Source organism: Prionailurus viverrinus, chromosome B2, assembly GCF_022837055.1.
Source record: "Prionailurus viverrinus isolate Anna chromosome B2, UM_Priviv_1.0, whole genome shotgun sequence".
NCBI lineage: Eukaryota > Metazoa > Chordata > Mammalia > Carnivora > Felidae > Prionailurus > Prionailurus viverrinus.
The window spans coordinates 120,334,480-120,355,572 of NC_062565.1; the positions used below are offsets into that span (position 1 = coordinate 120,334,480).

The window sequence follows — 21,093 nt, forward strand, 5'->3', positions numbered from 1 at the left end:
CTCTCTGCCCCTTCCCCGTTCACGCTCTGTCTCTCTCTGTCCCAAAAATAAATAAACGTTGAAAAAAAAAAATTAAAAAAAAAAAAAAAAAAGAAAAATTAACTCTTCTTAAAATGTCTGGTAGAATTCTCCTAGGAAACCATCTGGCCTTGAACTTTTGTTTCTTGGGAGATTTTTGATTACTCATTCACTTTCATTTCTGGTAATGGATCTGTTCAAACTTCCTAGTTCTTCCTGTTTGGGAAATTTGTATGTTTCTTGGAATTTATCCATTTCTTCCAGATTGCTCAATTTGTTGGCACATAACTTTTCATAATATTTTCTTATAATTGTGTGTATTTCTGTGGTGTTGGTTGTGATGTCTCCTCTTTCATTCATGATTTTATTTATTTGGGTCCTTCCTCTTTTCTTTTTGATAGTCTGGCTAGGGGGTTATCAATTTTGTTAACTCTTTCAAAGAACCAATTCTTAGTTTTGCTGATTTGTTCTACTGGGTTTTTTGTTGTTGTTTTTGTTTCTATATCATTTATTTCCACTCTAATCATTATTAGTTCCTTTCTGCTGAGTTTCCTCAGCATTCCTTTTTGCTGTTCCTTTTCTAGCTCCTTTAGGTGTAAGGTTAAGCTGTGTATATGAGAATTTTCTTGCTTCTTGAGGTAGGAATACTGGAATTTTTTTTTTAATTTTTTTTTCAACGTTTATTTATTTTTGGGACAGAGAGAGACAGAGCGTGAACGGGGGAGGGGCAGAGAGAGAGGGAGACACAGAATCGGAAACAGGCTCCAGGCTCTGAGCCATCAGCCCAGAGCCTGATGCGGGGCTCAAACTCACGGACCGCGAGATCGTGACCTGGCTGAAGTCGGACGCTTAACCGACTGCGCCACCCAGGCGCCCCTGGAATTTTTAATAATAGCAGTATGGTTTTAAGACAAGAAAAGGACTGAAGACCTAAATTGCAGGGACAAATACAGGCTCAAATATTGGCTGCCACTATCACAGATTCTCCACAATGCCAGACTAACCAGGAGCCAAAGAAAAAGCAGGTATCAGACAAAGGACAAGGTAAGATCCCATGCTAGAGGTGTGGCCATCAGATACTGGAGCAAGGAATGTCCAAACAAATGCTCTCCAGTAGGGCCATGTCCTTCTGTCTCTCTGCCCCTCCCCTGCATATGTTCTCTCTCTCTCCCTCTCTTAAAAATAAATTAACATTAAAAAAAAATAAATAATAAAAGCTTCCTTCTTTACATCCCTCTCAGTGCAAAAACACGGCCACTATTTGCTTTTGAATGGACCTCACCTTTCAGCCACAGGCTGCTTGATTAACATGGACAGTTTTGACACAGGAATTTAGAGACAGTCTCCACCTTTTCAGGGGCTGCACTTAGCAAAGACCTCTGTGATATATCCTTGCCTCAAAGAACAATAATTTGATACGTGGATGATATTTTAAACTGCAGTCCCACCAGAGAAATGTCTGATAGTAATTTTATAACTTTTCTTAATGTATTGGCAGATGGGGTATTGCATCATCCCTAAGAAGGCACAAATATCTAAACAGAAGGTACAATATCTGGGATATGAATTAACACCAGATCACTGGACACCGTTTACTGACAAGAAACAGGCTATATTAGATCTTGAGCCCCCAACTACAAAGAAGCAACTCCACACTTCCCTAGACATGGGAAGTTTTTGCCACCTATCGATTCCTGGATTTGGGCTCTTAACCACACCACTGTATGATTTAATGACTAAAGCCCAACAGACAGCCTTTCAAGCACTAAAAACTTGACAGCTGTCCACCCCAGCCTTGGCTTTACCAAATTTAGGAAAACCTTTTCCTTTATATGTAGCAGAAAAACAGGGACAAGCCTTGGGAGTTCTTATCAAGAAATTAGGAAATAAAATAAGAACAGTGGACTATTTTTCAGAGATATTTGAGAATGTAGTGCAAGGGCGGCCATCTTGTCTTCAAGCAGTGGCTACAACAGCTCACTAAGAGGAAGAAGCTTTGAAACTTACTGTGGGACAATCCTTGACAGTAATGACATCACATCAGGCCCAGAGAGGCCTAGAGACCAAAGACACCAAAGAAACAGTGAAAATAACAGGAGACCAATCTACTAAACATACAGGCTATGCTTTTAGATATTCTCAAAATAATACTTAAAACCTGTCAAACTTTAAACCCAGCTACCCTGATTCTTGGATGTGACCATCATGCCTCTATGCTAGAACATGACTGCTCAGAAATTATCAAACTTGTTTATTCTAGCAGACTAGATTGAAAAGACTCCCCTATTGAAAATGCAGACGATGGTTGGTTTACTGATGGCGGTAGCTTCCCGGATAAGGGAGAAAGAAATGCTGGATATGCTATAGCGATCTTAACTAAGACCACTGGGGCAAAAGCCCTTCCAGTGAATAACTGCCCAAAAGGCTGAATGAAGAGCACGTACCCATGCTCTTCAATCGGCCAAAGCCCTAAAAATTAATACTTATACTAACTCTAAATACACTTTCTTGGTGCCACATGACCATGGGGCAGGTTGGAAGGAAAGGGGATTTTTATCAAATCATAATTCCTCAAACAAATATGGGCCTGAAATAATCACCTTTCTTGAGGCTGTACACCTGCCTAAGGAGGGACCTGTAATTCACCTAGAGGACATCAGAAGGGTATGAATTTAGAGTCTAAAAGAAACAATTTGGCAAACCATGCAAGTGAAGCAGGCAGCACAAAATGAACATATACCAGTCTTCATTCTAATACAATCCATAACTCCAGTCTATTCAGACCAAGAAATTCACATAGTCCAGGAATGAGGATATTAAAAAAAAAAAAATACATAGGACTGGCTTACTAATAACAAGGGAAAAAAATCTTCATATCCAAAAATAACCAGTGAAAAGTAGTACAGGGTTTATAGCAGGCTACTCATTTGGGCAAAATGCTTTAGAACATTTAATTAAAAATATATTTGATGATTGAGGCTCCTGGGTGGCTCAGTTGGTAAAGTATCCGATCTTCAGCTCAGGTCATGATCTCGTTGTTCACGAGTTCAAGCCCTACATCAGGCTCTGTGCTGACAGCTCAGAGCCTTGAGCCTACTTCAGATTCTGTGCCTCGCTCTCTCTCTCTGCCCCTCCCCCACTCACGTTCTCTCTCTCTCTCTCTCTCTCTCTCTCTCTCAAAAACAAATAACCATTAAAAAATATATGTATATATCTATATGATGGAATAAATTTAACAACTACTATGAAATAGCTCTGTCGATCCTATATTGTTTGTGCAGGAGTAAATTTGGAAGGTGCAGTCTTTCAAACCAGTCTGAAGACTTGAACATATCCAGAAGAGGACTGGCAGCTTGATGTCACACAGATGCCTCCTTGCAAAGGCTGTAAGTTCCTACTAGTGTTTGTTGATACCTTCCCTGGATGAGTCCAGGCCTTTCCATGTAAAACTGAAAGAACCACAGAAGTGACCAAAGTCCTGTTGTGAGAAATTACTCCTAGACTTGGCCTTCCATGAGCCCTTCAAAGTGACAATGGCCCTTCTTTTACTGCACAAATAACTCAACAAATAGCATGAGCTTAAAAATTATATATTTTTTACACTCAGCCTGGCATCACAATTCTCTGGAAAGGTAGAGAAAGCTAATCATACTTCAGTTTTTAAAAATGTTTTTATTTTTATTTTTATTTTTATTTTTTGAAAGAGAAAAAGAGAGCATGAGCAGAGGTGGTGCAGAGTGAAAGAGGTTGAGAGAGAGAATCCCAAGCAGGCTCCATGCTGTCAGTGCAGAGCTGATAGGGAACTCGATCTTGCAAACCTTGAGACATGACCGGAGCCGAAATCAAGAGTCAGATGCTCAACCAACAAAGCCCCTCAGGTGCCCCAAGCTAATCATACTTGAAAACAACACCTTACTAAACTTAGTCTGGAGATCCAAGAAAATTGGGTTACTGTCTTACCAATAGGACATCTCAGAATGAGGACTGCTCCAAAACAACTTATAGGACTAAGCTATTTTGAGTTATTATATGGAAAACCATTTTACAGTGGACCTGTTATTAGATAAAGATTATAATACTTTATTAAATTACTCACTTGAAGCCAGGTTAATTCATAAATTACTTCATATACCGAACGTATGCTCCCCAAATCTAATTTAACTATAACTGAAAGCTTACCCCATGCAAGCCCTGGAGGCATGGTTTATTTAAAATATTGGAAGTCAAATATAGTAGAGGGCTTAAACCCCAAGTCCATATCAGGCCATATTATGTACTCCCACTGCAATACAATTAAAGGGACACTCTTCCTGGACTCATATATCCAGAATAAAACTGGTAACTCCTTCATAGGAAACAATGAACAAACTAACGTGACTTCTTACTCTTGTGGACCTGTAGAAGATGTCAAATGACGATGAAGGTTGTATAATTTCTTTTAATTCTCTGTGCACCCATTTTAATAGACAATTCCTTTCTACAATGGGCACAACATTACACTGGACTTCAGAATCAAATAGATTGTTGGATATGTGGAGTTTTGCCCATGTCACGTATGTCTGGGTTACCCTGATGTGTTTCTCCTTTACAAGGCACTGCTTAGTACTGCTTATGCACTTATGTTTTAGATATAATACATAATCCTAACACTAGCATGTATCGTGATAATTCTATCATTAGACATAATGTTTCTTCTTGGCCCATGATCAGTATGACTTGGAACTTTCCAGGTCATAACCAGACTTTTTCATACACTCCAACTACTAAGGTTTTAATTGAATTCACAAGCCCACTAGTTAATGCCCATCAAGGAGTGCCTAGACTATAAAACTCTACTTATCAATTTACCCAGGACAATATATATACCAAATCTGGGATTAATATTTATGGTTCACACCCCTTCATTGGACAACTCAGTCAAAAGGCAATTTTACACCGGAAACAAAGAAACCATATATATGATACCTGGACAAACAGCACACGACGTTTGGGCTGGCTATCTCTAGAAATCTGTTCTCAAACCATTGTATTCCAGGCTACTGATTGGTTTGCTTCTGATTGGTTTGCTACTACTGATTGGACAAGGTAGCCCAGAATTGGATGGGTAACTCCAAACGGGATCCAATGGTTATATGGATCTAACCTATGGCCTTGGCTTCCTCCAGGATGGATAATAGGTCATTGCCCCTTGAGTCTTGCTTGGATTTATCGGTGTATTATCAAAACCATGACTAATCTTCCAAATTTAAAACAACAATGGATACGATCAATACTTCACTGATATGATCACTTAATGTCCATCTTTGTTCCATCAATGGGACTAGAGAATGTCATTTGGCATATGGAAGCCCTTAATCAATAAACTGTAAAAGCACTAAATGACTCACAAAGCCGTATTTCCTTACTCAATGCTGCCATTAAGCAGATATGTAAAGCAGTTCTACAAAATTAAATGACCTTACCTGCTTTAACAGCTGCACAAATAGTTACATGTGCCATTATCAAAACAGAATGTAGTGTATATATTCCAGAATTTTTAAAAGATATACTCCAGATTATCACAAAAACATAACAAGATTGCTAAAAGATATGAATCCCCAAATTGGCACTTTACATCATCCTTCTCTCTCCCTTAATGATTGGTTAAGCTCCTGGATGGAAGGAAAATTTCAGTCCAACTACCACTGGTCTCTTTATTAGGCTTCTTTTTCTCATAATAATATTGATCTTAATTTGTGGTCTCTTCCAGTGTCTCCCTGCCTGGTGCCTAAGCTCCTTCACTTCCATGACTTCAAGCTGACAGATGAAAGAGATTCATGTATGTTGTCTGTCTTGGATTTGACTGCCTCTGCCTTTCGTAACTCCTTTATATAAATTCCCCAACTGACCAATGTTGACCCATAGGTAGGGACATCTCTACATAGGAAAAGGTTACAGAAGACAAGACCTTCCACCTCAGCAATCTCAAAGATTTAAGGGTCAAAATTGTTGGGGGGGGGGGGGGTGTGGAGAGTGGGGGTGGGAAGAGAATAATGAAGAGACCAAAGGCAAAAGAAATGCAAATAAAATTTCCTTACAACCTGCAGCCCACTGATAAATACTTGAGACCTGCAGAGTGTGACATTCCTTAAGGAACTCACAAACTGCCTTAATGTTAATGCTTTGCTAGAGACGAAAAGCAACCTTAGTTTGACAATAGCCAGAACTCCAGGATCCTAGAAGTTTTCTTTAACATACAGAAATCCCTGCGTGTTAAACTCCAAAATATGTAATCAGTCACACCTCACCATCACAAGTGCAGCTCTTTCTGCCCCTGAATCCTGTCCCTGGCTTTAATAAAAGCACCTTTTTCGCACAAAAAATGTTTCAAGGTTTCTTTCTTGACTGTTGCGCTCAACGACCCGACAGCAAGGACTATGACTTCAAAGTACACTCCAAACGTCGGGAATTATCCCACTTATAGTAATCATAACAGCCTTCCTGGTACCTGATATTCTTTCAAAATTTTTAAATGCCTCAGCAAAGGAACCAAGGATGACTGACTTACAGGGTGCAAACCTAAACTCATAATCCGCAGATATCACAGAGGTAAAGAAAAAAGTCATGACCTGTGAATGCCACACAAAGAATCAACAGAAGCTTCAAGAACTTCAGAGCAGTGGCATTACTGCCTTAAATTTGGATCACATCCGAAAGTCTGATCAAAAGGAGGGGATTGTTAAAAAGAAAATCACAGACCCAAAATGGCATCACTTAGGTTAAGGCCCCAAGTCAAGTAGGATGAGGGAGCCTGGGGCAAGCTGAGGGCAAAGTACAGGCTAACAGAACCCCCTGCCATCACTAGGTGGGATATGAGTGATATTTCTCAGACACCCCTGGCTGCCCAAGAACAGGGGAAAGGAAAGAAAGCAAATGGTTGACTGATAGAGATCACAGTCATGCAGGACAGGAGTCTCCTTCGGTTTACAGATAACTTAGTAAACTGCAAGAAAAAGGCAATCTTATCCATAGCTTAATCTCCAGAAACCTATAGATTCTGTTTCCTGGAGCCCTACTATCACCCTCATCAAGATGGAAGGGGGTTTAAGTACTTGCCATGATGATGTGGGAAACAAAGGCAAATAAATGAAAAAGTAAATTCCCTTACTGCCTACAGCCCATTGACAAGTCCTTGAAACAGGCAGAGTGACCTCCCTCCAGGAGCTCAGCTGCCTCAAGGTCCTGAAAACCTTGCTTCCAAAATACCTTAGAGACTTACTCTACCCCTGACCCCCTCCCAACCTGATGGCATATAATCAGTGACCCGTCACAACCCCAGTGCACCTCTTTCTGCCCACGGGCCCTGTCCCCGTGCTTTCATAAAATCACCTTTTTGCACCAAAGATGTCTTCAAGAATTCTTCCTTGGCCATTGGCTCTGGACCAACCCATCATCACCCCAAAACCCCATCAAGTAAACCAAGACTTACTACCTAACCTACTACTGCAATTGCAACACCCCAAATGTTACCCCATGTAACCTGTAACCAGTCAACATCAAATTTCCTGGTCAATTCTAGACCAGGATTGGAGTAGTAAGTAGTACTTACTACTTCACTTAGAAGGGCAACTTGGCCTAAACAATGCATTCCTTGCTGATAAATTCCTTTCTTCTCCTTCTCCTTCTTCTTTCTTATGTATTGTATTGTATTGTATTGTATTGTATTGTATTGTATTTTACTTTATTTCATTTTATTTCATTTCATTTCATTTTATTTCATTTTATTTCATTTTATTTTACTTTATTTTTCTACTTATTTATTTTTATGCCCTTTCTCTGCCTTTAAATGCCTTTTTCTTGTTTAGCTCCGGGGAGCTCCCCTCCACTTGCAGTGGGATGCTGCCTGCCTGACTCATGAATCATTTCCAAAGACAATTAGAACTTCAAATTTACTCGGTTGAATTTTGTTTTTTAACACGAGTAATCCAGTGAGTAAAATGTTTCTGAGTTCTAGTGAGCCACTAGGGCAAATTAACCAAACCGAGGGAGGGGGTCCTTGGACCCTCCTTTGTATAACCAGTCAGTCAGAAGCACAGGTGACAATCTGGGCTTGACGTCTAAAGTGGGGAGAGGGCAGTTTTGTGGGGCTAAGCCCCTCAACTGTGAGACCCAGCACTGTCTCTAGGTATATAGTATCAGAATTGAGTTGAATTGTAGGACCTCCAGCTGGTGTCAGACAATTGCTTAATGGTGTGGGACCCTCCTCCCCCACCTCAGAATTGGGTGTCAGAATTGTAGGTGGTGATCAGAAGTGGGATCGGAGTCAGAGTTATAGTATGTTATGTATGATAAAAGATAAGAAATCTGCCTCTGTGTTGCTACTAAATATATATGCCTAGATATTAATATTGTTAAAAAGAAGACAGCAGTTCCAAAATGGAGTCACTTAATCTAAACCCCACCAAGACTTAATACCTAACCTAACTGGCAGCTTCAGCTCCTCCCAGAAATGTGAACTTTAACCAGACAACCTGAAATTTCCTGGGCTATACTAGAACTTAATCCTTAAGCTCCCCGTAGGAGAGCCACCTTGAATAAAATAATGCATTGTTTGATAATAATTTTTCTTTTTCCACTCTCTCTCTGCCTTTAAAAACCTTCCTTTTTCTAAACCTCAATGGAGTTTTGTTTTTGTTTTTCTTCCCCCCTAGATGAAATGCTGCTGGACTCATAAATCACTGAATGAAGCCAATTTGGTCTTTAAATTTACTCAGTTGAATTCTTGTTATTTAATACTTACTGACTAGAACACTTTCAACTTTCTAGAGTGAATCTGATTGGTACAGTTATTTACATTGTAAGAATGTATATATTTTTGCCACAGAACTTAATAAAACATTTATTTTTTAACTCTCAGTCCTAACCATTGTTCTGTGGCTAAACTGGCTCCCATAAAAAGAAAAAAAATATTTTTGCTCACCTGTAGATTATACTCTGCTGACTCAGGAATACTAGCTGAAGCCAAAAGAAAGATTTCACTCTCCAAAGAAAGAATTTAGACGAGGAAGTCACTGCTCTGAGGAGTGAGTCTATCAGAGCTCCTCATTTATAAGTCATGGTAAATAAAGTGTGGGAGGGGGGGGAGATAGGAGAGAGACTAAAGAGGTCAAAGAAATAAAAAACATGTGGTATTAAAAGATAAGGATCAAAACAACTTCCAGAGAGACAGCTTGTTTGTTGAGTCATTGTGAGTAGGAGTGGAGAAACTCACAGGATCTGGTGATTCTGTGGTCTCCTCATGCTAGAGAAAGGGGGCAGAGGTCGCTTACGTAACATGCATGGGGTGAAGGGTGGTGAGGAGGCTGGGGCCACCAGGTACTAATGCTGTCACCAGACAAATGTCTAGGAAAGAGAGGGAAGAATTCTAGAAAAAGCCTGCACAAGACCATCAGGACAGAAGATGCCCGTGTCCCGCATGGAAGAGTCCGGGGCACTGGTACAATCTTGGGATCTGAATGGCATAGCCCCTGGAGAGGAAATCCAGACATGACGGGAGCAGAGATCAAGGGGATCGTCTGCGGCTCAGAACATCTCCAGCCCCCTGGAACTGGGTTGAACTAAATGGAATGGAAATAAGCATCTGGGAGAAGCCTAGGAGAGCAACTGTCATCTTCTGTGTGAAAAAGATGTCCCCAGCCCAGAGTGATCCCCAACCACTCCCGCATGAACCAGAAAGTTCCCTGCTCTCCTGTGTGTCTCTTCCCAGTGTTAATCAGTGACCACCTGGAAAAAAAAGAGCTCAGCGGTAGCAGGGCTGAGAGACCAATGGTAACTGGGGGAAAGGTGACAGGGTGGCCCTTTCTAAGGAAGCTCCCAGTGTCACACAGACTGCAACAAACCTGAGGATCCAGCGGGCTTAATCAGGATTGGATAAATTTTAGGATAGAATATTTCCAGAAGGAGACAGGGTGTGGTCTGAGGGAGATCATTTTTTCTTTTTTGTTTCCGTCCTAAGGATCTGATTTCCATACATTTAGAACTTAAGAGTATAATAAACAGATAATAGAAGAATTTTAATCAGGTAACAAGTTACTCAAAATGTTTTGAAAAGTTGCTCATAATCACTTTACGAGATGCCCTTGTTTTTTTTTTTTTTTTACTTCCTATATCGTAGTCAACGAGGATCAAAAGCCCTCTGCGTACTTAAGGTGCCCCCTGTGTATTTACAAATGATAGACAAACATTCACATGTATCAGAGTAGTTAACACAAAAGGAGTTTTCTAAGTCCCCCTCCATTTAACTGCATGTTCTGCTACACACACATATGCTCACATACACTTACATTGCACCTACACGGATCCCACATGCAGCTCCCATAAATGAGTTGGTGCTATATATCAAATATGGAAAACGTAAAACATATAAAACCCATCCACTGCTTTTCACGTTTTAAGTTTGTTGTTCTGGCCAATTTGTGACATCTCTTCTACACAGACATGAAGCTTTTTTTTTTTTTTTTCCCCCTCTCCCTTTCTTTGCCAGGGTAATCCTGAAAGTGTGCCAGTGGAAAGGGATCATTCTAATCTCCGGGGTCCTTGCCCCAAGCGCGGAGGGTCTTTGTCAAACACTCTTCCGTACAGGGCCAAAACTAAGACAGGCAGAGGGGTTCTGCTTCGGCTCCTCAGACGTCCGTCTCTCAAGACCTGATCAAAGAGAGCAAAGGATTAACTCCAATGCAGAGCTTTGGTTTCCAGCCCAGAGTCCTTCTCTGACAGCATCATTCTAAAATAGTAACAGACAGGCACACGGGACTTGGTGTCAGAAGACCCGTGTGTCAGATCTAAAGGTCGAAGGGTAGAGAGATTTGGGTGAAAGTGCAGCAAATAAACTACCGCACAGGTGGTTAAAAAAGATGACGTATAAAAAAAATTCTTTTAACTCATGAAGCACCGCCATTATTACTCTCATTATTGCTATCATTAGAACAACTTCTCAAAATAACATACCCATGAAATAAACTGTAGGTGCATTGTTTAATGTGTTTAACTTGGGCCTTCCACACCATTAAAAAAAATTTATTTATGGGGCGCCTGGGTGGCGCAGTCGGTTAAGCGTCCGACTTCAGCCAGGTCACGATCTCACGGTCCGTGAGTTCGAGCCCCGCGTCGGGCTCTGGGCTGATGGCTCGGAGCCTGGAGCCTGTTTCCTATTCTGTGTCTCCCTCTCTCTCTGCCCCTCCCCCGTTCATGCTCTGTCTCTCTCTATCCCAAAAATAAAATAAACGTTGAAAAAAAAATTTATTTATTTATGCAAATAAAGAGAACATTAGCTGCCGTCGTCCATAACCCTACCGTTGCCTTGGATCTCAGCATCGCATTTATGTAGGAAAAGTGAACCCCAAATTCTCTGTCACAGCCTAAAGACATCTAGAACCACAATTTCTCTTCCATATTAAAGCTTCCCGTGTCTTTAAAGCTCTGCCTGTATAATGTGAACCACAGCACTGCAACACTGTGTCATAATCTCAAAGATTTCCAAGGTGCTAGTCTACCCCATCTGTTCAAAGAAATTGATCATCCTGAATTCCTCCTACCTCATAATGCCTTTCAGGAGCAAGCTGACTTCCACTGAGAATGATCTGTGGGAAAACATAACGTGTTGCAAATGTGCCGCTGAGGGAGAATTCTTCCAACTTGGTGAAAGCTGACCCCACGGGCTCCCCACAAGTTCTCAGGTCACTGATTTGACACTTCAGTAATGTGCATATCTGTGTAGGCAAAGGAGAGAGAAGTAGTCAGAGATCTTGGAAATAGTTTCTCCATGAAAGACACAATCTCAAGGAATAGAGGAAGATTTGTTAAGTCGCATCTGTCACGGAGGAAGAATTTCCTGTCCCCGTCAAGGTCCTTCTGGCCAGACTAAGAATTGAATGGACATGAGACAGATTAACAGGAGAACGTCAAATTGAATTTTGTACATTTGGGAATCCACACAGACATGGCAATTCCCAAGACAGGCAAAATGAGGTGTGCATATCGTTCTGGAATAAGGAGGAGGGCATAGGGGTCTGGGACTTCAAAGGGAAGGAATGCAATTTACGTAAGATGAGAAAGAATAAACATTGGGTACACAAATATTTGCCGGGCCTCTTAGAAACACTGGAATGTGGAGGCCTTTGATCCAACAGGCCTTGTGAGGCTCCTCCCTGTTCGCCACACCTGGTTCCTGTCCTCACATCCTTACTTATGCTGATAGCTCTCTTTCTGAAGCAGATCCTCTACCTAAATTCTTGTAGGCAGTTGTGGGGGAGGTAAAGAGCTTTTTCTGAATCTTCTGGCTTTTAATTGCTTTTTTAATTCACAATAATCTTCATGCCCAAATGGCTCCTCTTGGGATGGCCTGCCTTTATCCCCTACACCTCTTAAGCAGTCTTTTCAAACTGGAGGTCAGAGGCTATTAGTGAATCTGAAAATCAGTTCAATAGGTCAGGACTAACTCCCTCCCTCTCTCTCTCTCTCTCTCTCTCTCTCTCTGTCTCTTTTAAATAAAGTGAAATGCAATAAATTGGATTTTAAAAGTCAGACTGCTATTGCTCATAATTATGGCTATTTCTAATTCTAATTGAAGTCATAAATAAAATATTTGTTTCAATTACCATCACGTATCTTGACCGCACAGCATCGTAACATGAAACGGACTTCTGAGTCTGGACTCCTGTTGAAGACAGTTCGAAAAGCACTGTTCTCAAGTAACCTGACACAAAACGAGAAGGCATGGAGGTTGCAGCCTTTCAACTTGAATCCAGCTGGCTGAGAGCTCATCAACTCGCTTTATGTTTTACCTTGCAGCCAAGAGAAGACATTCTGTTCTTGCTAAGACTAAACAAAGTGTGCTGGGGGAAAACTTCAGTGATGACTGTAACGGCTACCAAGTAACTGAATCCAGCACGATTGTTAAAGAAATGCAGCGATGATCCAGAAGAAAAACTAATAAACAATCCATTCTAACTGACGTCACTATTGTTTACCTGTAGGTAATATTGACCTTCTACTGTGTGCAGTCCATCAAAAGCACCTAGTGCGTAAACCTCATCTGTTCGTTTCTCCGACATCTTGTAAGTTAAGTGACAGCACAGGTCTTTCTGGCAAACTGTGTAATTTCCTGTGTTTCTCTTAAGCTCAATGAAGGTGAGCTCATCAAAATAAATCATCCCCGGAAAATTTGACTGTTCAGACAAGAATGGCTTGACACTTCTGGCATAAGCACTCCAGTCAACAGCTGCAGGATAGGTGGGTTCACTTCGCGGCCGGGACTTCAGTTCGGACAGCATCAGCTGGCCACTCTCTGTTTCCATGTCATAGTGATACACTTTGACCGCTTCCGGTGCGTAGATTCCACTCCCTATGGCGACACAAGGCAACGCAAATATTGGTTCCAAATTTTGCATGGTTACAAACTCGTAAAATCATCCCCCAGAGAAATTCGATATGGCTTTATGAAAGCATAAGCACTTTCAGGACAGTTAAGGAGATAGCTTGTTAGCCTGGCATAGTTCCCATTTGCCTCTGTGTCCTCCATTAGGTTCTGCTTGCACTGAAATGATCAATTGACTTGGGTCAATTGACTTTTTTACTTAAACTACCTCTTCTTTAACCAACTTAACAAACAACTAGAAAATTCCCCAACACGAAGAATAATTTTAGCTCTCTGCTGACCTGTCTAATTTATTTGTGTTTAAGTTTCTTCATCTGGATCAATGAATAACCCAAGCAGTCAAGAGGGGAGCTTGTATTACCTCGAACATGGATGCAATGAAGGATAAACTCTGGTTAAGTCTAAAATGATTTTATCACCTTAACCACAAAGATTTATTTCACTATTACTGATGGATGCTGGCAGCAAAGTTCTTTAGATCTGGCTTTGTTTTTCTTTTTTCCTTGTTTTTGTTTGTTTGTTCATGTGACTTGACTTCTCTTTAACTCCAATGTTCCCTCATGTGAAATTGAGATAATAGCGTTTACCTCCTTCCGTACTCATAGGGATAATGGTCCTTAAAACATATTGGCACTGAAAGCCAGGCTATTATTAATTTTGTGACATTAGAATTAATGAAAGAATTATTAAAGACAAGTGTGGCTTGGAAATCAATGAAGACTGTCTAAGGCTATCATGGCCAGTCGGTGCAGGACACGTGTGAGTTACCTGTCATGTGCATGCTGGTGTTGTGGGTATTCGCAGCAAGCAAGTTGACTCTCATGGCTCTGGCCCACGCAGAGTGGAAGGGAACAGCCGACAGAAGGGGCAGCGTGTTGTACCACGCCACCGGGTAGAGAACGCTGTCCACTTGAAACTCATCCACCACCACCACAGCTGGGGTGTGAGAAAAAATGTCAAAGCAAGTGAAAATGCCAAACTTCCCAAAAGGAGTCTCAAAAGTCACAGATTCTGAATCCTTGGGGAAATCAAATTGAATTTCAGGCGCAAAAAGATTGTACTGTTAACAAAAAGCAAAGAAGGGGGAAATTCATGAGAAAACTACCAAGGAGAGGTGTTTCATACCCATCAAAATTTTTTCCCAGCCATGTTGACATGCATATTTAAAACTATTGCACATAAATTTGCAGAAATCACACCCAGTATACCACTGTCTAGGAGTTTTATGACGACGGTGCTGGTCAGAAAACTCCACCTTTCCACAACTAACGAACGAAATCATATCTAAAAACGATATTTGAAAGGTGACTATTTCTCTTAACATCACAGGTTGAAAATCTGAATCATAAACTTCAGATTTTTTGTCACTGTATTCTTTAAATACCAACAACACTGTCAGTGTGAAACCTAGCACGTAGTAATAAAATTAACTTTGTCCTATCTCTCTTTGATACTGCTGGGCTTATAAAAGTGAAATACATTTAAAGTAAAGTTAGGCTGGGGCGCCTGGGTGGCTTGGTCAGTTAAGCGTCCGACTTCGGCTCAAGTCGTGACCTCACGGTCCGTGAGTTCGAGCGCCGCGTCGGGCTCTGTGTTGACAGCTCAGAGCCTGGAGCCTGTTTCAGATTCTGTCTCCCTCTCTCTCTGCTTCTCCCCTGTTCATGCTCTGTCTCTCTCTGTCTCAAAAATAAATAAACGTTGAAAAAAATTAAAAAAAAATAAAGTTAGGCAAGGTAATAGCTCACACTTGTTAATCAGTGAGCCATTGGTAATTTTTTTCCAGCTTGATTATTGCTCCCCAACTCCACTTTGCCCTGGGTCAAGAGTACTTGCTCAGATACTATGTACCATGAGGCTTGATGTGTACATATTTGTGCTCTGGCAACACCCCCTCCCCTTCAGTGAGGGTCACTTGCTCCTCTACCCTACACGCAGGTGGAAGCTTGTCCTTCATCCCGCAGGGATCGGCTCAAGGAAAGCACGTAGCCTAACCGGAGTCAAGGTGTGATGACGAGGTCTACAAGGCAGGGCAAAAATACACTCTTCCTCTGGATTTTGCTCCTACAGAATGTGAGCTTTATGTTGAGCACCATGGGGTCTCTAAAAGCACAGCTCGAGTAAAAGCTGTAATACAAGTTAAGAGAGCTAGAGGAATAGCTGACGTCTTTTGAGCCTCTGAGGGACAGACTACATCTGATAAAACTTAGTCATGCTATGAGTGTCAATGAATTGAGCCAAAACACTAACCAGGGTATAACAGCATTTCTCCTTCTTTCTCAGAGACTATTAACATCTTTGTGAGACTATGATCACATTCAATATTCTGCCAAATTCTACTTCATGCTTAATTCAAACTCAGAACCCTTATATGAGACCAGAGTAAATGAAACCCCCTTTTCAACTAAAGCGTAATAATCAAGAGACGCGTTCTTCTTTCGGCCATGTTCAACAAATGAATGTACATATATACCACAAACAAACACAAGAAGATATTCTTACCTTATGGTAGCGTGCCACCAGCCTACCCTCAGAATCAAACACCACATCAGTGTTGTACTGGTAACGGCCATCGGGGGGACACTGAGGGTCACTGGCATTGCATGGCTTCTTGTCCCCAATATTTGCCACAACGTAGATGGAGTTGTCCTTGGCCAGGCAGCTGAGCCTTTGTTGCACTGGGGTGTAGCCAAACCTGATTTAATAGATATGGCCTTAAACTTACTGTACTTGAGTGATTTCTAATCTTCCAGAACATACTTTATTTGCCTGTTACTTAGAACACAAGCTCTAGGTTAAGAATCAAATCAGAAAAGATCTAAAATTCCACATGCAATATAGTCTTCATATTTATGAAAGCTAACCTAGTTTACCTTGCTTATTTTTTATTGAAGTATAGTTGACACATTGTTACATTAGTTCTAGGCGTACAGCCTAATGATTCGACAGTCCTCGATGTCGTGCTATGCTCACTACCAGTGTAGCTATCATCTGTCATAGTGTCATACAACACTATGACAATACCATGGACTACATTTGCTATACTGTGCCTTTTAGTCCATGACTAATTCATTCCATAACGGGAATCCCGTATCTCCCACTCCCCTTTGCCCATCTTGCCCATCCCCCCGCCTCCCCTGAAGGCTAACCTATTTTAATGTGCCAGACTCTCAGTTGCAGTGTGAGACTGAAACACTGGAAAGATGGTGGAGGAAGAGGAGAAAGAAGAGAAGGAAAGCTTTCTCTTATAAAGTGCTTCTAGGCAGGCAAATGAAGGGCTTGAAATTTAACACACTCTTTTAGTGGGGAGGAGCTTTTCTATAATTCTAGCCATACTCTTACTAGGAAGCAGTAAATAGTTGTTCCTATGTCAATCGTCTTCTATAGAGAACAAATGCATCATTATGTACTTGAAATATTTCAGGAAGGAAGGGAGGGAAGGAGGGAGGAAGGGAAGGAGGAAGGAAGGAAGGGAGGGAGGAAGGAGAAAGAAAAGAAAGGAAGAAAGAAAGAAAAGGAAAAAGGAGAGAGAAAAAGAAAGAAAGAAAGAAAGAAAGAAAGAAAGAAAGAAAGGTGAGAGGAAGGGAGGGAGGAAGGAAGGAAGGGAGGGAGGAAGGAGAAAGAAAAGAAAGGAAGAAAGAAAGAAAAGGAAAAAGAGAGAGAAAGAAAGAAAGAAGAAAGAAAGAAAGAAAGAAAGAAAGGAGGGAGGGAGGGAGGAAAGAAGGAAGGGACTTCACTGTGTTGCCTCAGTTTCCTTATCTGTCAGTACAACATAATTACTTCCTGCCTGCCTGCGAGGGTGTTCATGAGAAACCCTGAGATAAACACAGACTACGAAATTGCTTCTCAAAGTATTGCCAAATCCATCTACATTGGGGACATTAACCAAGAAATAAGAAGAGATTGAGGTGACAAAATAGGTGGAATGATAGGTGGCTTCAAATATTTGAAAGGCTCTAATCTGAAGGAGGTGAGTCATATATATACAATGATAATATATAAAGTAATAAAGGCAGTACAAAGACTAACGTTATAGAGAGACAGATAAGCAGAAAAGAAAAAAATTTTGCAACCAGAACATTCTGTCAAAGGAGTGGGTTCACTGGTCACTGGTGATTTCAAATACAATATGGTGCATCCAGGTGCTCCAAGACTACCAGTTATCAGGGCTCAGATGGAAATGGCTGGGTTTGATTTCCTGCCATGTTAATTACCAATATGAGACCGTAAGCCTCCTTTTTTCCCTGATATGAAAAATGGAAATAGTTATACCTGTCACATAAAGTGAACGAGACAATATGTCTAGTGTACCAGGTACAATTCCTGGAACCACGTAGATGCTCCATAAAGAAATAATGGCCAGTATGGACTTTGTAACTACAGGGGGACAACCCAGGAAACTGATGGATTTACTGCTTCTAGAAGCCATTTGGGTTCTCTCCATCATCTCTCAGCCTCTCTACAGTTGATGTGGAGCTAATCTTTGAAGAGAAAGGGCAAATTTATGACTGTGATTGATTTATGATTTATGATTTATGACTACTGTTTCAGATCATTTCTTTTTTTTCCCCCCCTCAGGAAAAACAGGGCAACATTGTTAACATTGAGACTCTTTAAAACTTTCAATGAAACTATCACCTATTTTCTTTTTTCTTTCTTTCTTTCTCTCTTTCTTTTTTTTCTTTCTTTCTGTTTCTTTCTCTCTCTCTCTTTCTCTTTCTTTCTTTCTTTCTTTCTTTCTTTCTTCCTGCTAAATAATTAGGGCATTTTAATATCTTCTATTACTCCTCATGGGTAATGCTCAAGGAAGCATGGGACAGGTCAGTATTGTAAATGATGGTATTTAAATACACAAGGATAACTAGGTGGCCCTCTATTATCCCCTTTAAGTATAAATATTACTAGGGAAGAAATGGTGGCTTTTTTTAAAACCAATATTACCGTCTTATTAAATATCGGACTTCTGTTTTTGTAAGTCAGGCTGAAAGCTTACCATTTGAGTAAATGTCTGCAACCCTCAATAATGTTGAAGTTTCATCAGTCATCTACCTTCCCAACTTAAAATAATTCATCTGAGATTAATTATCAGGATTCAGGACTTCTTTCCCCTAGGAAAGTCAGTATTATCAGCCCAGGCAAATAAAGTGAATTTTAGAATCAGCCTCTTGGATTATTGCAGATAATGAGTCCTTCCTGCTCTGGGGGAAAAAAAAACAAACCTCATGATCAAGTAAACATTGAGTTATAGTTAATGCGGTTACTGTAAACATAGACGATGCAACACTTAGATTATTTTTTCAAAGGTGAAACTCCTGGGAGAAACTGACCCACACAGTAGAACTCCTATGTTGCAACGTTGGACTTGAGCCCAACCCCCCAGTCAATTTCAAATGTTAAAATTATTGAAGACATTCTTTTTCTTGTACAATAGATATAGTTCGGAACAGATGCCTGCAAGTTTAAAATTAGCAAATTAAATTTTTTTTTAATGCATAGATTTTGCCTTTTAAAGGAATTACATATAAACTATTTTAAAAAGTAAATACATACAAAATAATTTCATAAATCTGTCTTATGTTTTATACAGATGTTCCCTAAGAAAGTTATGCTTAAACAAAGTGCCTGGGTGGCTCAGTTGATTGAGTGTCTGACTTTAGCTCAGGTCACGATCTTGCAGTTTGTGAGGTCAAGCCCTGCATCAGGCTCTGTGCTGACAGCTCGGAGCCTGGAGCCTGCTTTGGAGTCTGTGTCTCCCTCTCTCTCTGCCCCACCCCCCCTCATGCTCTGACTCTCTGTCTCTCAAAAATAAAATAAACATTGAAAAGTTATGCTTAAACTATAGCTATTAATAATTGCTTACATTTCCCAAAGACAAGAAAACACAGAGGTTCAGATCCAATTATCTTTTATTTTTATTTTTTTTAATCGTTATTTATTTTTGAGAGAGAGAGAGAGAGACAGAGTGCGAGTGGGGGAGGAACAGAGAGAGGGAGACAGAATCCGAAGCAGGTTCCAGGCTCTGAGCTGTCAGCACAGAGCCTGATGTGGAGCTCAAACTCACAAACCGTGAGATCATGACCTGAGCCGAAGCGGGACGCTTAACCGACTGAGCCACCCAGGCGCCCCAGATCCAATTATTTTTGTGAAAAAAAAAAAAAAAAAAAAAAAGGAATCGTGACAGCTAACGTTGGAGGCGGCACAACTGTGTTTAGATTCTACGTGTATCACTTCAGTTGACACTCTTGTCTACTCTGTAAAGGAAGTAGGACAGGAAATTTTATGATCTCTGTTTGTGGATAAAGAAACGGAGATGAGAAGTATTTAGGTGATCTGCCGCCCATCACACAGCTAGGAGGTGGAAACATAAGTTCATTTATCTTTTTACCATTCCTGCAAAGGAGGCAGGTATTCATGGGTGAGCTTACTTTATTTGGGGACAGAAGTCCTAGCTAGTACAACTTTTTCACTTTGTTGAAACCCCATGGAGTGTATTTATTATAAAAACTATGTACACACAGGCCATTCATTAAAGAAAGCCACAATAAATAACCAACCAAGAATCATCATCTCAAGCCATGCCAGACGGCACACAGTATGAAGAGGCTTGTGGGTCCAGAGCCATAAACTGATTGCCAGAAAAGAGAACGAGTCAAGTTTAATGGATTTGTTATTTGTATTTTTGCAATATCACAATTTTTTTTGTTCAAAAATCAAAGGGTAATGACATTACCTCTGGGGATCTGTACATGGAATCCAGTTCACCTCTGGTTCTGGGATATCTTCCAGATAGGGGTAAATGGTCTCTCTTGTGAAAACCCAGCCATAAATTCCATCTTCTGGGGTAACAATGATATGTGCACCCTGCTCAAAACAAGTACGAGCAAAACAGTCTTTCACAAATTCCAAATACCCACGCTCTTTCCAAGTTTCAAATTTCCTCTGCAATATCCCAGCCAGCATAAGAAAGGACAATACCTGCCTGGCTGCCAGTTTAACTGCGTTCTCCAAAACATCTATGTTCTTGTTCATCAGGAGCAAAGCTTCTTCTTTGGAAACTGGTGTCTCTGTTCTGTTTGGTAATATGACAGCGTGTTCATACACTGCAGCAATGAAAGTGTCCAATGCACCGACACATAGGACACAGATGGCAAATAGCGCCACATATTTTGGAAAATATGATGTAATCATAGCTAGAAGCTGGTGATCTTCGATAAACTCAGATTCTCATATTTGGTATCACTGGAGAAAGTTTTAGGGGAAAACCCGGCTCGCTTCTGGGTATTTATATTTTCACAGAAATAACATTACACAACACATTAAGAAAGAATGTTGCGCAAGAAAACGGACAGCCAGAAGTACAAAATCACATGGACTCAAGTGTGCAATGTTCTTGTTGACAGTGGTTCAGAGGTTTATTCAGCTCTAGAAGTGAAATTAGTGAGTGAATCAGATGAGTTCAAGCCAATCCCCAAACCACTGGCTGTTGAACTCCTTTTTTAAAGTTTATTTATTAATTCTGGGATACAGAGAGCACATGCATGAGTGGGGGAAGGGAGAGAGACAGAGAGAGAGAGAGAGAGAGAGTCAGCACAGAGCCCAATGCAGGGCTCGAGCTCATGAGCCGTGAGATCATGACCTGAATAGAAGTCTGATGCTTGGACAAC

General features: G+C 40.8%; 2 protein-coding genes across 9 annotated transcripts in view; both read right to left on the reverse strand.

The window, feature by feature from the left end:
* VNN1 (vanin 1) overlaps positions 1–9,121 on the reverse strand; it is a 67,528-nt gene extending 58,407 nt beyond the window's left edge. For 5 of the 7 annotated variants that reach the window (XM_047858776.1, XM_047858778.1, XM_047858780.1 and 2 more), the window contains exons 1-2: positions 8,978–9,113; positions 2,026–2,074 (exon numbers count right to left, since the gene is read on the reverse strand). The gene's annotated coding sequence lies outside the window, so the exon portion shown is untranslated. Of the gene's footprint in view, positions 1–2,025; positions 2,075–8,977 lie in introns of all 7 variants that reach the window. The other 2 variants (XM_047858774.1, XM_047858779.1) reach the window with 2 other exon arrangements.
* A 963-nt stretch (positions 9,122–10,084) lies between these two features.
* On the reverse strand, positions 10,085–20,650 carry LOC125165148 (vascular non-inflammatory molecule 3-like). Of its 2 annotated transcripts, XM_047857707.1 has the most exons (7): positions 20,405–20,650; positions 20,160–20,290; positions 15,932–16,124; positions 14,201–14,492; positions 13,026–13,399; positions 11,592–11,765; positions 10,085–10,701 (listed from the first exon to the last, which is right to left on the reverse strand). In XM_047857707.1, the coding sequence occupies exons 1-7, from the start codon at positions 20,615–20,617 to the stop codon at positions 10,573–10,575; spliced, it is 1,506 nt and encodes a 501-aa protein (XP_047713663.1). In that variant the 5' UTR covers positions 20,618–20,650; the 3' UTR covers positions 10,085–10,572. The 2 variants fall into 2 exon arrangements, 1 of the variants encoding a protein (XP_047713663.1); XR_007151990.1 differs by lacking the exon at positions 10,085–10,701 and having other exon boundaries at positions 11,632–11,765; positions 12,654–13,399.
* Positions 20,651–21,093: the final 443 nt, after the last annotated feature.